The sequence below is a fragment of the Thunnus albacares genome, chromosome 8, assembly GCF_914725855.1.
Source record: "Thunnus albacares chromosome 8, fThuAlb1.1, whole genome shotgun sequence".
NCBI lineage: Eukaryota > Metazoa > Chordata > Actinopteri > Scombriformes > Scombridae > Thunnus > Thunnus albacares.
The window spans coordinates 11,414,360-11,431,418 of NC_058113.1; the positions used below are offsets into that span (position 1 = coordinate 11,414,360).

At 38.9% G+C, this 17,059-nt stretch overlaps 1 protein-coding gene and 1 long non-coding RNA gene across 8 annotated transcripts in view; one reads left to right on the forward strand and one right to left on the reverse strand.

The window, feature by feature from the left end:
- Positions 1–17,059, forward strand: part of LOC122986830 (CUB and sushi domain-containing protein 3-like) — a 235,381-nt gene that overhangs the window by 47,696 nt on the left and 170,626 nt on the right. For 5 of the 7 annotated variants that reach the window (XM_044358248.1, XM_044358249.1, XM_044358251.1 and 2 more), the window contains exon 5: positions 8,433–8,679. In XM_044358248.1, coding sequence (XP_044214183.1) covers positions 8,433–8,679 — 247 coding nt within the window. Of the gene's footprint in view, positions 1–8,432; positions 8,680–11,094; positions 11,129–11,344; positions 11,753–17,059 lie in introns of those variants that run through there. The other 2 variants (XM_044358254.1, XM_044358253.1) reach the window with 2 other exon arrangements.
- Positions 8,531–12,243, reverse strand: LOC122986835. The gene is made up of 3 exons (XR_006404397.1): positions 12,093–12,243; positions 9,988–10,148; positions 8,531–8,612 (listed from the first exon to the last, which is right to left on the reverse strand). It is a non-coding gene; the product is annotated as an uncharacterized LOC122986835 (long non-coding RNA).

Consider the following 17,059-nt stretch of genomic DNA (forward strand, 5'->3'; position numbering starts at 1 on the left):
AAATAACCGTTGAGGGAAATCCATGATAGTTATTTTTGTTATTTATAGACAGCAACGACATGGACAAATAAACTATCATTAGCCATGTTTCCATACAGATCATTTCCTTCCAATCTAACACAATAGTTTTATCTTACTGCTGCATACTGAAATAGCCTTATCAAACTTGAAGAACTGACCTAACAAGGATTTATTTAATCCAAAATAAAAAAATGTACAGTATGGAAATCTTTGGAGTAGGTCTGTGTGTATTTTCACTTGTGTCTTCCTTTAATCAAATTGAACTTATAGTTTTCTTTATCAAGATGAAAAGCAGGGAATAACTACATGACTAAATTGAAAGAATTAGTACATTATGATGCTGGTAAAGTCCTCACGCTACAATGTGCAAAGTCATCTAAACAGAGAGAGGATATACTAAGAGGAGTCAAAGATCTCTCCCTCCCATCTTAATATACAATCCTAAGCAATCCCAAAGCCAGCAGAGCAAATTTGCTCATGCCAACTCATTCTACAGTGCAAAGCACAGCAAAAAGAAAATGGTTCAGCATATGTTTGAGAAATGGCAAGCTTGGAGGAAACAAAAAGCTGCAGATGGAGGGTTGCTTTCCATTTAAGGATGGTGTTAGCCTCTATTGCCACGGGCCAGAAACATCACTCCTTTTCAGGCCTGGGCACTGCTTGAGCCACTCTCTCCCTCGTCTAAATCCGGCCCGGCTCCTGTATGTGGGCAGATGGTCCTTTGATCTTATTTCCTCAGAGATCCTGCCCTTTCTGCTCATCACCGATTGTTTCGCAGTAAACACACAGCAACACAAAATCTCTCCACAATCCACCGTCAACCCCCCATCGTCTCCCAATACCTCAGTCCCTCAACCAGTCACCTCCTTTTGTTACCCCCTTGCTCTCTTTCATCTTTTTCCCAATTCTCTTCCCTGTCCTCTTCCCACTTCCAAAGTCCACTGAGTTTGTAAAGTATTTGTGTGTGTATGAAAAGAAAAACATGCAGGGAGATAGACAATACCAATTTCCCATACAAGCCTGTATTTAAAGCAGGATAATTAAGCAGTGTTCAACCCAATTTGAGCAGTATTATCAGATTTAATATAAGTATATTTGCTGGACAGAGCTGTCAACTTTCATTCAATTAAAAGTTGTCACTGCAGTGTTTACCCTGGAGGTACAACACAAAGACTATAAAGTCAAAGTGTCAGTAGTTAATAATTATAGTCAATTGTATAGTATTTATTTTCTTCAGTTGGTCTCTCACTACCATTATGTTTAATTATCTCTAATATTGAGAAAAGGAGGATTTATGTCAGCTTTTATGTCTACTATATCAATGGTTCTAGTAATTCTATAATAATTCTGTAGTAAACATACAGTTACTGTAAAGCCATATTAATGCCAGGGGTTAGCTCATTTAGATCAACCACAAACATACTTATCCTGTGTCACTGCCTCTCTGAAAGGCAAAAATAGAAGCTCAAAGGTTCAGATACAGAGACAGAGAGAGGTAAGTAGATAGAAGTGTGGGGATGGTATAAGTTAAGAGTCAAACAGACTGAATGGTTGACATAAAAACATCAGACTCCAAGCAGAAAGGCAGCAAGATGGAGAATTAATGACTATTCTAATCGTGAGTTGCTACTGCCCCTCCCAGGAACCCATGTCGATTCTTTCCATCTAAATAGTCTCTGGACATTCATTAAAGCAGGAAGCGAGACAGCAAACAGGGACAGCGTGGTAACATGAGAATATGTTCTATTGACACACTGTCATTCTTGCTGCCAGCCACTATTCAACAGAATAAGAAAATTAGGCCACAGAAAAACTATGCTCCTTAAAAATATTTCCATGTCTGTGACAGGAGTAAACACACAATTTTCTCTGCAGTGCCTTTTCAACTCTCTGCCACAGAAATAAAGAATTAATATATGAAAATGTGACTTTCCCACTTGCCTTTTGTAAGGTTTTTCAGTCCAAGTGAGTGCAAAGTCGTCCTCCCCAGTTAGAATGGATATGAAAATAGCTCTTCACCAAGCTACTGCCATCCTTACATTAAATTCACAAGTGTGAAAACAGGCAACATTTTAATAGCTTTTGGATGAAGAATAACATCTCCAATGTGGGCCTCCATATTCAATATTCATTGATTTCAGAAGACTTATACAATGATGTGAGGATTATTACATGTTATATAAAAAAATAAAATGCCCAAATCCCATACTCTTATGTAGCATTGTGATTGGTGCTGTGGTGTCATATTGCTCACTGAATCTTCCTCTACTGATAATTCATTTAAAACCTGAAATTATGGAGAGATGGTCACATAATGAAATGACCCCAAGAAATATGCATGATGCAATATGTATTGCATCTCTGCACCAATTTCAGATCTCTTTAATATCCCTCAACCCTATCAATGTTTAACATGACTTGCAGCTGAGCAAATGAGGGACTTACTGTAGACGTAGTCACTGCCTTTGCATTAACACGGGGATTATTACAAAGGAAAAACCTGGGGTAGTGTAGAAAATTATACATAAGTTCATTCTCTTCTATCCTTGAGGGTGAATATTTCTAAGTAGAAAGACAAGTGTTGTATATCTGATCAAAGTCAGGGGGAGAGAGGCTTAATCCCTCCTCAAGTAGCATTAGATTGCCGATGCTGGGGATGTAAATGAGCTCAGCTAAAGCAGTCCTAATCCTCACCACCATCTTTTTTTTTTTTTTACACTACCACCGTTTTTAAAAGAGACAGATCCTTCGTCATCTTTAAATCCAGAGCATGCTCTAATGATTTGCTAAGGAACACATCGCCCAACATTCAGTGCCTCTTTTATGTCACTAAACCTTGTTGGCAAACTGTGCCTCAAATGCTGCTATATTCCAACGAAACACTGTGGAGCATTTGACTGCATATGAATATATGGATCCTGTAAGGTATTATCCAGCTGAAGCCATTTAAAATTCTCAAGCTGTGAAACAGTTTTTGAGCCTCAGACAGCAGTTTTCCAGTTCATGATTTACAGTATCATGCATGGATGCTTCTTAAAGAAACCACTAAGAAACGTGTTTTGCTTTGTCTGTATGATAATGAATGACTACGAAGCATCTACCTCATTCTCTCATGCAATTTAATTGGCTACAATTCCAGACACATTAATGAGTAATAAGTGAGGTTACTATAATTAAATGTGGTTGTAGAAATCTCCTATGCCTTCGAGGAAGCCCTGTGCTGAATTATTGGTGATTAATCCATAGCACAACCAGAGAGAGACTTGGAGCTTTTTTACTTTTTTTTTTACTTTTTACTACTCTTTAAAATTGCTTGCAGACAGCAGGCAGTTGCCACAGCTTCATCCACCATTCTCAGTCTACATACAACAGTACTTTTGTACCTGTCACTCACACATTTACACATGGCTTCTTGCTGCCACCACCTGAGTTTAATGATGTTCAACGATGATCAGAAAATACTGTTATCATGGAAACCACTTCAGAGAAAACCATAAAGGAGATATTTTTTATTTCTTCCTGAATTCTGTCCTGGTGTACAAAGATCTAAAGAACAAAAAAGGGCTTTCATTTTTATTTACAGTTTGTGGGAGCCTGTATGTGTGTCTGTATTTTTTTATATTTTTCTATGATAATGTCAGTGGTATCATTTGCCACAGTGGCAACAGTGTGTGCTCTGTGCCTTCCAGTGGAAACCTAAAACATACACACAGTGCTGCATGACAGCCTGCGGTTTCTGCTCGCTGTCTGCATGCACCTCAAGGCCTAACTTAATTTAATCTTATCTACAGTGCTAAATCTTGCCATTGCATGTAGATTTATGATTGATTTATATATCAAGTTTCATCATATGATACCCCTAGGCCCTAGCAGATGCCCCGCAGATTGCTGGATAATTGTGCTAGATACCTTACTTCAAATGTAACAATATGAAAATGTGGACAGTAAATATGCTATTCAGATACCACTTCCAACACGTCCAGCACACTGAAAGAGAATTGGAAGTAGCACTTAGAGCTGAAAGACCGATGCAGACAGATGCACAGCATCTTTCTTCTCTTTTTCACTATATTTTTCTCCTGACTATTGCAAATTGAGCCTGCATAAAATGCTTGTTTAGTTGTAATGAATTTTCAAGTATTCATTGCCAGCTGTTGAAAATTCTGTTACTTTAGATTGTAATCCATTTACTGTTCGCCTTTTCTGCCAGACTTTGAGTTGAATGAATTCACAAAATTTCAGAGGTTGTGTGTGTGTGAGTGAAATTGCCCAATGTCCCTGAAGCGATCAATAAAGTTCAATCGCATCCTTAAGATGGAATACTCATGGTGATGACAATGTGTGACATAATCCATCATAAATACCTGTGGTCAACTTTGCTGGGTTTCACAGTAACTTATGTGCTGTGGCACTGTATGAGAAATCAATGTCATAGTGTTTTGAGTGAGTTTATAAAAACTCTGACCACATATATTTAGGAGAGTGAGCTCTGAATCTCAACCCCAATGTCTCTAGTTAGATTATTCCCTCTTTTAATGGTTAAAAGTGAATTTAGTTTGTGGTTTCATGTTTACGTTCACATTAAGATATCATTAAATGACCTTCTCAGACTCTCACGCTTTTAATGTGGCAGCTAATAATTTTCAAGCTACTAGTTTATCGGTACAGTTGGAGTCATCAGACAGATGTCAAAGCTGCCTCATTTCAATCTGTCCTGTTATACTTGTATTCCTCAAGTGTTCAATAATCTTTATTTTGTTGGTGCTGCGGTTACTGGTGGTCACATTGATTGTATTTTCATTATAAATTTTCTTTTATGTGTCTGAAATTATTCACTCATTCACTGTTTCATGAAGGTGAAACTCTGCCAAAGTATTTTAATTCTCACTAGAGAATTTTGACAATACCTCACCTATTTAGTGTGTGAAGTATTTCAGAAGCAGTTCAGACTTCCCTTTGGTACAAATATGTTTCATTGACTTTAAAAATCTATCTGAAAACTAGCAGCGTGCTTAGCCAGTGTGGAGTGTATTGACTGTTTTACTGCGTTTAGATGATAATCCAGCTGTAGATTAAGTAATTAAGGATTTGAAAAAGATCATGTTCTTTCTTCACTACAGCTGCAGCTACACTATCCCAAGCAGCCCTGCAAGTTTTTGATACCTAGCTGGATCAAATTAATTGCTATCTGAAACAGATGGATTCATCAATAAAACATTTAATGCATTGCTGGTCAGTTTTGTCTTAAATCTGCACCATGTTTTCCCACGTTTTCATCACATTTACTGTGTAAAATGAAAAACTTGAGATTTCATTTAAAAATGGAGCTGGAACATATATTACTACCAAAATGAATGATTGTAAAGTTCCAAATCTTATTTTGTGCTGTGTATTGTTGCCAGGAAGCAAGGTGAACACAAAATTAGCAGATTCAGATTTGGAAAGTGTTTTTGGAAATTGAATGAGAGAAGGGCATGGGTCAGGAGAAATATGCATGTTTAAAAACACTTGATATAAATATTTAAATGAGTTTACTCATTAAAAACACTTGTTTCATGGCATTAAATTACAGTTCATTATACTGTATAATGAGCAGTTTCACGTCAACATGTTTGGTTAGTTTGTGTGTGTAATAGAGGAATTGAATCACAGCTAGCAAAACAGTAATTTTACCACCAAACTGTACTTTAGTTGCCAGTTTATTAGGTACACCTAACTAAAATGATCGCAGTCAACAACTCTTAATTTATTATCCTAGCTTCTTCGAGCCTATAATGTTCAGTTTCATGTCTCATGAAGGTGGGATTTATTGCTGAGCTGTTGTATTGGACTGTATTACTTATTAGTGTATCTAATAAACCGGCAACCGTGCTTTGAGTTTGTTTGTCAGTATGAATATTTAATCGTCCTTCATGTCAGCCAGAGTTCTCTTTATATAATATGATCTCAGTTTTTGAAATAATGTGAGAATCTTCACACAGTGTCAAAAACATATTTAAATTAAGAAAACAACTTCACTCTGATTTGTTGTATGATGGTGACAGAGATGGTTGCTGTGTGTCATTGAGCTGCCTTTGACTGTCAAATTCCAACTGATTTAGTAAAATTTTTATGCCAGAACCTTTTTAAAATATCATTATTTTTAGGACCAAATCCAAACAGGGAAAAAGTTCTCTTATCTCTTTTTCTGCCTTTGTCAACAAAACTAATGTACTGATAACCAGTGGAAGGATGGAAGTATGCTTTAACCCTCACAAAAATTTAAATACCCATTTAAATAATTTCATTCAATATCAAATACATAAAACACTCACACAACGTAACTCATAATCATAGCAATCACCAAATGTAATCTGCAAGCTGTAATTCTGTTTTAAGTCATGTATAATTTGAGCAGTTATAAAAATATGACTTATCTTTTAATGTGGTATCAAAATTCTGGTATAATGACACCATCAGCAGGGAGTATAGGAGAGGGATGATATACGCCATTTTGGGGAGGCTGAAAATAAGGCAGATTATAGACTTCTTATTAAGTTGTATGAGTTTAGGAGGGGTCCTATGGGGATTCTGAAGTGTCACTCAAAGTGGACCAGTGTTGATGTTGAGTCCATCCTGCAGAATTTGACATTTGATTTGTTCTTTTCTACTTCATCCCTGTTATCTCTCTTACATATCTCTTTATCTCAATCTCTGTCTCATACTTTCTATACCCTTTTGTCTTTTTTCTCTCACTCTTGATTTGCTCTCCACTCTTCATCCCTTTCTACTTATCATTTTGTCTTTTTCTTTCTCCTCTTCTACACTTGTCGAGCTCTCATTATCTAACAATTTTCCACCACTTCTTTCCATCTCCCTTTTCCTTGATGGTCCCTTGGACACTTTACACTGCCCTCCTGTCTGTCATCAAGGTTAAAAAGTGATATGGCTCCTTTGGTCAGACTCTTAAGCACTTTAATTTCAGTTTAGTTTCATCCTATAGCCAATTACTCTACAAATCTGCTGGCCACTTTTTGGAATGTCATCTTAAACGTATTGAGAGGATACCATTTGTCACTCAGGATAAGATTTATGAGATGGAGAAAATAATGATTTACACCAGAGACAAATCATGACTCCATGTGCTTTTGTTGCGACAATGCTGGGGGCATTCAACAAATGAAAGCCTGCCCTTGGTGTAGCCTTCAAATGAGAGTATGCCCTTGATATGAATCATATATGTGTGGATATCATTGATGTCTCATACAGTATCAATTTGCCATCTCTGCCCTTCCTATAAAGACTTTGATCAATTGCTATGCTTCTGCTAAATGTGTCAAAGGACATGGATCAGGCTAACTAGCAGCCTCTCCCCTCTTTTCCCCTTTTTTCTTTATCTTCTTTTGAATTTCATACATCCGCTTCCTTGTTCCTTGACCAATCGTGTAATGCAGCATACAGGAATGTTCCAAAGCTGGCAGCTCTGACAGCCTTGAGTGGAGCGCTGAGCCATCAAAGGTTTCAGCTGGCACAGCTGAGTGTCACATATTAGTCTTAAATGATGTGAAAACTGTGAAAGCCCTGCCATCATTAGAATTCTTTGGGGAGAAAAAACGGATACAGGGATAGAGAGGAGGGTGGTGAATAATAGTAGAAAGATCTGAGAAGGCTCGGAGGAGAGGAATGGAGAGAGATGGAGAGATATGAGAAAGGGTGGGGGAGAGAAGTGAAAAGAGACGTGGAGTGAAAGAGAGCAAGCCACTGTTATGGTAGAGTGCATTAACATTCAACTGATGTGCCGTGCTGCCCACATTGGGGAAAAAATATACAATTTCACAGCATTATAAGCCCTGTTTATCACCATTTGTTTGTTTCCTGAAACATAAGGGGGCTCGGCGAACACAATGATGAATTACTGGCTCTTGGATGGAGGGAAGAGAAAAGATGGGGGCGGGGGACACAAAAGAGAGAGTTAGGACTTTTCCTCTGACATGAAATTTGCACGGAGGGAAACTGTGACAGAATTAGTACACAATTAATTGGTAAATAGTTCTGCCCATTGTAACTTGTCTGAATGCTTCATGGTTTTCGCCACTGTGAGGAAAACACAAGCAACCTTTTAATCTTACATTTATGATTGTTGGCAAATCCATAATTGCACTGGAATTAGCTGTAGATGCTGGACTTGACAACCTGTGGCTGTGTGAAAAACAGATACAATTATGTATTTAAATGGCCTGTGCAGCTCTAGCATCAGGTCCCACAAGTACCACATCAGTCTTTCTCTGGTTTGCATTTATCTGAAGGGACAGGTACAGATGTTTTATGCCTGCGGCCACTTTTTTCTCATGTTGAACTTTCAGTAACAGCTCTGAAATAACCCAGACACTGCTCACCCTCCCCACCCCGCTTTTCTCTTTGGTGACTGACAGCGGAGGACACATGCGGTGGCACCCTGAGGGGCTCCAGCGGGCTCATCTCCAGCTTTGATATCCCCAGCGGTGACTCCCCTGGCACTGGTGGAGGTGGAGGTGCTGGCGGCCTGGGCAGCAGTGGGGAGTGTAAGTGGACCATCCTGGCCGATCCGGGGGACACCATCTCCCTGGTGTTCACTGAATTTCAGATGGAGGAGAAGTCAGATTATCTGGAAGTAGAAGGATCTGAACTGCCAACCATCTGGTGAGTCAATTTGTGAGGAAAATTGAGGCTGGGGGGTGCTTGTTTTTCATCAAAAGAGCACTCAGTTCTTAATTGTTTTACTGTCACAAGAGGTGTGTATGTGTATGTTTTGTGTGTGTGTGTGTTGTATGGTGTTGATATCAATAGAAGAAGGCGGTTTGGTGTTTTTGACTCAAGTATGATCTGGTGAAAGACTATGTGGACTGACTGATTTTCTCAAGAACATATTTTTTGAGCTATAGTGAAACTTTTATAGCATGGCCTATATTCTGTTAGAAAACAGGGCTGCCAAACAGAATGTAGGCTGGAAAGTAAGTTGTGAAATCCCCAGACTTATCACAATTAAAGGGATTTGAAAGCATGAAATTACTTTTAATTGACATGGGAAAGTGAAAGTTTGATGTTTATTATGCACGTTTATGGAAGTAATCAAGTTATTTGTGTGGCTCACTATCTACAGCTACAACAGTTTTAAACGCAGACCGAGATCTCCAAGAATACAAGAAAAAAAACCTTAAAAAACCATAGCATGTAAGAAAAAAAAGAAAAATATGCAAATTGATGGGAGTGTAATGAAACGTATGGGTTAGAAAATGGCGGTTACCAAAAATGGACAGGAATCTCTTAACAGTTCGCAGAACAAAATACAACAAGATTATAATCAAATGAGAAGAGCAAATTTGGTTCAATAATATAACTAATCTAAGAACTGGAAACTCGTAGGATAGAGAGAATAAATAAGTTCTGAGTCTAGATTTAGAGATCACAAGAGAGCCAGCTACTGTAGCGGCAGTTGTGAGTTTTCTCCAAAGAGGGGCTTGGGAAGACAAGGCTGTATTGCCTGAGGATTTTGTCTTAGTTCTTGGTATAACAAGGAGGCCTGCCTACTGAGATCTTAGAGCATGCAAAGGAACAAAGGTTTGGGTACATAGGGTCGAGCATGACCGTGTAATATTTTATACGTTGGGAGCAGCAAATTAAAATTAGCTGCATGTACTAGAAGCTAAAGAAAAAGAGAAGCCATGGAGAAAATATACTGACTAGCTTGTATATCTACCTATAATGAATTTTCGTGGACAATTGTATGCATAAAACTTTCTTTTAAATACTCCTTGTGATTCTGATTGAATCAAATCAATTCACAGAAAAGGCATGATTCCCTTTGCACAACTGAAATTACAGTGCAGATGAATTAGATAGCTTCAACAGAGTTTTGTTTAAAAAAAACAGCCATTGACCACTGTGGTTTATGGCTTTCCATTTATACTTAATGTAGAAGTCACTCCTGAAATGGGTTTGACCTCCAACCTTGAAGCTAAGGTTATCCATCTCCTCTGCGTCGTGTATGAACGGGAGCATCCGCCAGGTTTATGTGATCCTGCTGGGCATTAATTATAATTAGCTGAAAGAAGCTCTAATCAATCACCAAGCTACGAGCATTGTTGTCCCCGAGAGTTGTCATCCGGAGTCTGAGGGAGAGAGAGAGGCAGATACTGTGTCAGTGAGAGACAGAGAGAAGCAAAATGAGAGGTGCTGAGTGTGGCCATGACTGCTAAGTACTGTATGTTGACATAGCTTAAGAGAGTGTGACAGGGAGCTGCTATGGGATGACACTGATGTGTTTTGACAGACCATCAGGTAACCTCCTTCTCTTAGGTTCCGTAATTCAACCCCATAATTAACTCCTTATTGACTGAAATGCCTCTTAATTTTAATACCTCAGAGCCCCAGTGGCATTTTTTTTCTTGTCTTGTTTTTAAGAAAAATAATTACCATGCATTTTGTTGCTATTTGATTTATTTATTTGATCATCTGGGAATAAAACCATGGATAGACTGTAGTGGATGCTTTGAATAATAACCAAAATGGATGTTGTTCAAACTAAACATTTTACCGTCCAATGCGTTGCAGTTTTACCAGCAAGGTAAAGGCATGTAGGCATGGTAGCTCTGGGTCTGAAAAGTGAAGCCAATGCGGAAGTGCTTTAAACCTGCATTCTCTCTAATGGCCAGCAGGAGCGACTCCACTGGCTGCAAAAAGAAGTCCGATTGTATGGAAGTCTATGAGAAAATGACCCTACTTCTCACTTGATTTATTACCTCAGTAAACTATTTCCTAATGAGTTTATGATCTCAATCGCTAGTTTCAAGTCTTCTTCAATACAGCATGATGTTCATTTTGTAAAGTATAGTCCCATTTAATTTAAATTTGACGATAAAGCGGCATATGCTTTAGGGCGTGGCTACGATGTGATTGACAAGTCACCACCACGGCGACAACGTTGCTTACATAATGTAACCATTGCATATAGGCGTAGCTGCCGCTATTTCACAGTGTGTTTTCAGTTCACTAAAGTTAATTGTAACATTGTGGTCGCCTAAAACAAGTCGTCTTCAGTGTTTAGTTGTAATAAAAGACCCATCAGTGAGTCGGGTGATCAGTTTTTCCGGTGAGTATATTTTGTTTTAACGGTTTTATGCCTGTTTTTCCCTGGCGAAAATTAGCATTAGCATTATCACTGTTAACCATGGCTTGTAAATACATCGTGCTAACCAAGCTAGCAGCGAGCGCTATGGTCAGCTCCACCCTCTCGTCCAAATATGGTCCCTGGCGCTGCCCGATTTGCATCACGCACCACGCAGATCAGCAGTGACAAACTCAACTCTAATGTTGTTTGTCCAAGTGGTTTTGCCGTACTTAGCTGTCCAAGATGGTGGACCTGCTCGGACATGCGTGATGCAAATCGGGTAGCGATGCAAATCGGGCAGCAACAACAGGGACCCGATGCAAATCGGGCAGCGACAGTCTCTTCTGGCTCCAAATAACATGGCGACGGCCAAATCCAAGATGGCGATGGTCAAAATCGCTACACTCGAGGCTTCAAAAGGACAGTTCCCAAACCAATGGGTGACGTCACGGTGACTACGTCCATATTTTTAACAGTCTATGGGCGCACCCCCAGATTCAAGTGTGTTCATGAAAGTAAATTTTGGCCGCCTAATAATTGTAGTTCAGTTTAGTTGTTTAGTTGTACTAAAAGACCCTCTAAGGAGTCGGCTGTTCAGTTTTTCCGGTAAGTACATTTTGTTTTAATGGTTTTGAGTCTGTTTTTCGCTAGCTAAAATTAGCATTTGCATTAGCATTATCACAGTTAACCATAGACTGTAAATTCACCGTGCTAACCAAGCCAGCACTTAGCATAGAGCGCTAGAGTCAGCCCATTGGCTGTATATAAATATATAAATATTAATATACAGTTAATGGGTCAGCCCCACCCTCTCGTCTAAATATGGTCACTTCTGGCTCCAAAAATCAAAGATGGCGACGGCAAATCCAAGATGGGCGAATGTCAAATCGCTAAACTCAAGGCTTCAAAACATAGCTATAGATCAGGGGTCTCAAACTCAAATTACCTGGGGGCCGCTGGAGGCAGAGTCTCGGTGAGGCTGGGCCGCATCAGGTATTCCACAAAAAAAGCTTAGCAGACGCAGGCTAGGATAGCAGGCGCTAAAAAGGCGACTACTACCGGGTTGTTCATTACCCGCCGTGCTTTTGTTGTTGTAAACGTCGTCATAGAAACAAGTGAATCAAAGATCACACATCGTAAAGAAATATCTTTATAATGTTTATTGTACAAGGCATTTATTATGAAGTAAAATGTTTCGAGGAATAAATCTCTTTCCGCAAATGATCATTGCAGAGCAAACGTGGAGAACATGAAGCCGGGACAGTGTGACACCATTACCCCATGGTTTGCACCTCCATGGCTGCAAACCGTGGGATGCAGCCATCGAGGCGTTATTTATTGGCTTTTATTTTGTATAATGACTCCATGGATGCAGCGAGCGCTGCGAAGCTAGCGGCGTTGTCAAATCAAATATGACGTGTGGCACAGCAGCATCAGCTGTACGGTGTTTTGTTACACTCTGTATTTATGATCTCTGTCGGATAAACATAAGTGTGTTCATGAAAACGTATATATTAACTTTTAATTCACTTCACAATGTGGCATTATGTTACAGAAATATGCACATACATTATTATCTGCCAGACTTTTTTAATGTCACACACTGTGGAATCACATACACGAGCCTCATTTGCTGTCACAGTGAGCCAAAAATGGATGTAAAGGTCTTTAAACCTCCGTTTGTATGTCAACAGTTGTGTCCGTTCCGCTCATCAGACCTCAGTGAGAATTACGCACAGGCTCTCCAACAGCTGATCATTACGCACGGCTGCTGTGGATATTTGAAACGACTTTACCCCTAATTCATCACATTTTTCTGCAAACCGTCACCACTGTAAAGTGTCAGTCATCATTATTAAACATCAGAAGAATGATAAATGATTTATTGATAGAGCTCGTGTTGAAATGGACTTTTACAAAGTGCTTCAAAACAAAATGAAGTGATCGTTAACAGAGAGATGATGCTGAAATAAGCAGAATGATGCTTTAATAAGGTTTAATAATTCACCTTTGAATTTTACTGAAAGATGTGTAGCAAAAATAACGACACAATCTAGCGTGAGGTGCGCACATTCTCAGCGCACTTTCTTCCTGTATAAATAGCATAGTTGTTGTGGAACAAGCAGTTTGTTCAGCTCCAGCTTGTGCAATAAAGGAACCTTCCACACACAACACAGTAAAGTGCCATTCATATAATACTCGTGGGCCGCACTAACATTAAACTTTCATATCAAGGTGGGGTACACCACCACCACCCACTAAGACCTCAGTAATAAACATAAAGTAGAATCATCACCTTTCTGACAATGTCAGCAAAAACTGAAAATGTATAAGCTTTGTAAATGTAGAATTTATGGCAGAGCTCTTGTATTGGATTGCATTAGATTACGTCCATCCAAAGCAGATCCATAGCATCTTTTCTTTCCATTTTTTATCTGAAGGTCCCAGCAATCAGAAAGTTATCAGGCAAATTTGGGAAATAGTATTAAATTTTCAACAGCATGGGGTAATCAATGTTTTCAAATTTAAAATAAATATGAGGTATCAATTCACGGAGTCCTGACCCCTAAGTGTTAAAAAACTGACATCTTCAGCTAGGAAATTTTAAAGACTCCTGCTGTGTTTATCAGGTGAAAGCAGTTTAACAAGCAGTGCACTTATTTGTTGGAGTTAAACTGTGTGGTGAGCGGTCATCATGCATCACTTGGATGCTTTGAAACTCCAAGATGATGCTATTGTATGCCACCAAATGTCAGAGGCTGTCAGGAAGAGTTCTTATTTGAAGCCCTGTAATCCAAGTGGGACCCAGTGATCCATAGTGCAGTGGGGCCAGAGTTTTAGAGAGATGGCTTCAACTCATCCAGGTAAACAAACAGACAAGCAAACAAACACAATTCAGAGCGAGCAATGCTCCCATGCCTATAAAATTCATTGCTCTCGCTCCTGCTCTTTTTATGAGTGTCTCTGGATGTGTACAAGGCCATTGGACAGCTAAACTTTCTAGCATCCTAACATATAGCACCAGCTGCAGGCAGAGACAAGCAAACTGTCAGTTTACCCTTGAGGTTTAGAGCTACTTAATGATGATTGACAGCCTGAGAACCTTAAAGTCAGTCAGATTTAACATCTCCTCTTAGCATGAAGTGTTTTTTCAGACATAAAGCGTGATTCAACTTAACTTGTTATCCTTTCTCAACCTATGGTATTAGAGATTATTATCAAGTTATATATGAACCGAAAATACAAATTAAGAAACACTGATCCCTAACAGAGCAACTTCAGGGCTGGAAAACAAGAATTGCATCACAAGACAGCACAGTTTAAAGCAATAGATCAATAACATAATTAATATTGAGATCAGCACAGAGACGTATTACTGAAATTATTGAAATTACACGAATTTTTAATTAAATCTGATTTATCTGATAGTTGTCAAATGGAAAATTAAGTAACATTTTGTACTGGCCAACTTCGCCAGCCAATTTCCTGAAAGTGGATGCTGAAAGGATTTTTAACTTAAGACAAATTCCTGATAGTTTGAAGTCCACAAAACGTAGGACTACAGGGTAAGAAATATGTTTTTCTGACACCTCTTAGGAGCTTTTACCCTTTTATCAATTGAAGATTTCTATCTGATCTCTGCAAATGAGTTTATTGATTCCATCGTCATCATGCTGGGGAAGGTTGGTGTGAGGCTTCACATCAATCACCGTGAAAAAAAAATCTCAGTTTCCTTCGACAAAAGGCAACATTGAAGTCTGGCTAGACCAAAGAAAACAGTTCTTTGTTATTCCTCTGACCTTTAATATGATTGTAGAGCCCTGTTCACAAAGGGCAAAAACAACAAGCTGTAGATTACACGTCACTCATTATTTCAAATGTGGACGCAACTTGAAGCCTGTAAGGCTTTTAAGATATTAGATACAGGTTTTTGCTTTTATTCCATGAAATTTGATCAAAAATCTGATCTGTTTTATTTTTTTCATACTTTACGCTTTCTCTATCTTTCTATTATCTGGTTTGTAAATTTTACTAATTATCTACTCAACACTTCTGTGTGTTGTAAGCACTCTGAGAATGCTGAGAGTTTAGAGTATTCCTCCTTCACCATGCAATCTGGCAATATTTAGCTTGCTTGACTGAATATGAACAGTCCTATTTCAACAGAGTGGCTAAATGGTTGTCAGAGGAAGATTACAATATTCAAAGCAGGTTGAGAACAAAAGGTGCCCTGCAGGTAAATCACCAATTTTGGCTAAATTACCATGTGTATTAGATTCAATTTATTCATTCTGGGATTTATTATTGATCTTCCCAGGCAAAATATAAAAAATGTCAAAATGTCTCCAAAAGCTATCCTCAACTCCAGTCAGGCTGAGAAGAGTGCAATGTTTAATTGAAGAATATGAATTGACAATTGACCCAGATATTCCACCAGGGCAATTAATACAAGGAACTATTGGATATACAGTAACTGGCTCGCTAGTTTTCACAAGCCCATATACTGACAGAAAGGCACCAACTGTATAAGTACATCTCCTGAGAGTTACTTGAGGAGGGATCGAGATCAATGGCATAAAATATCCTTTAAGACAATACTCCCGCTTGCCAGACTTTATATTATATGTGAGGGAGGAAAATACAGAATCAGTTGACCCTATCTTTTTTGACAAATTTGAATTGATCGCTCATTATCTGGGGGTGCACCTACTGTACGTATCACCTGTCTCTCTGTAGTAGAGACGCCAGAGATTTCAACTTATCGCTCTGGCATTGAGGCCACATTTGGCCACGGTACCTGCACACTGGGACTCGTTACGTTGGTATTTTGATGAGATTGCCATGCTCCCTTCAACCCCTCATCCCATCAAATCAGGCACATTTTACTCAGAGAACTATATGAGAGCTCTCTAATGTGCCTCGCAAACCTATGTCAGAATCTACCATTAGTCTATGAGACATCCCAAATCGATGATATGAATCAAGCACATGAAAACACTGCATCCGTGCCAAGAAGTAATCTCCGAAAAGCCATATTGCATATCTGTGAGGGAACAAATAGACAGCCTGAGTGAGTCTGCAGAGATAGAATAGCAGTGCATTATGTGAGGAGTCCATTTTTCCAATTGGACTTTCTCATCTTTTGTCACTCAGTATGCACTGAAGGAGATACAATAAAAAAACAGTAGACAGCACTCACTTGTTCTTATCTTTTTAAAGGAGACTGGGCAGCCCACCTTCCACAGGTAATTTATTTATTTTCAAGACAGTTACATTGACGGGAACCAGTAACGTGCATAGAATTTTTGTGAAGTAGCCCAGAATTACTTTGTGCCACCATTTGGCTGCTGCACAAAATCTAATCACAATCTGGACATTCAAGGACGACTTGAGAAACAAAATGGTACAAAAAAAAATTATATAACCTAGGTCATTTTCTGTTATCAGCGATAGCACATATTACCGGACATGACATGCCTTGTCACTTCGGTGCTCAGTTTCAGGCATTTAATATCATCATCAAACAAAGCGTGAGAAAATTTTGGCACGCAAGTCATCAATTTCTCAGGTCATATCAAATGCTGTAAGTCCTCCTTCTCTGCCGTCTTCCAGCTTGTGAGCAGATTTGTGTTTATCTGTCCTTACTGGGAGCAGAGCAGCTGAGAATCAAACCCTGACATTGCAGTAGTGAGGGAGTGTATTTCATCTGTGCAAACCAGACGTCCCAGAAATTCTATCACAATATATTTCGTAGTTACACTGTACCCTTATTGTGCTGTTAGGGTTGTTGGTACATTGCTATATGTACCAGGGACATTTTTGTGGGCTGACTGTTATTATATAAATGAACAGAGTGGGTTACTGCACATTGATATAAATAAACCCATCAGAGTAAGTCCTCTATAAGGTGCA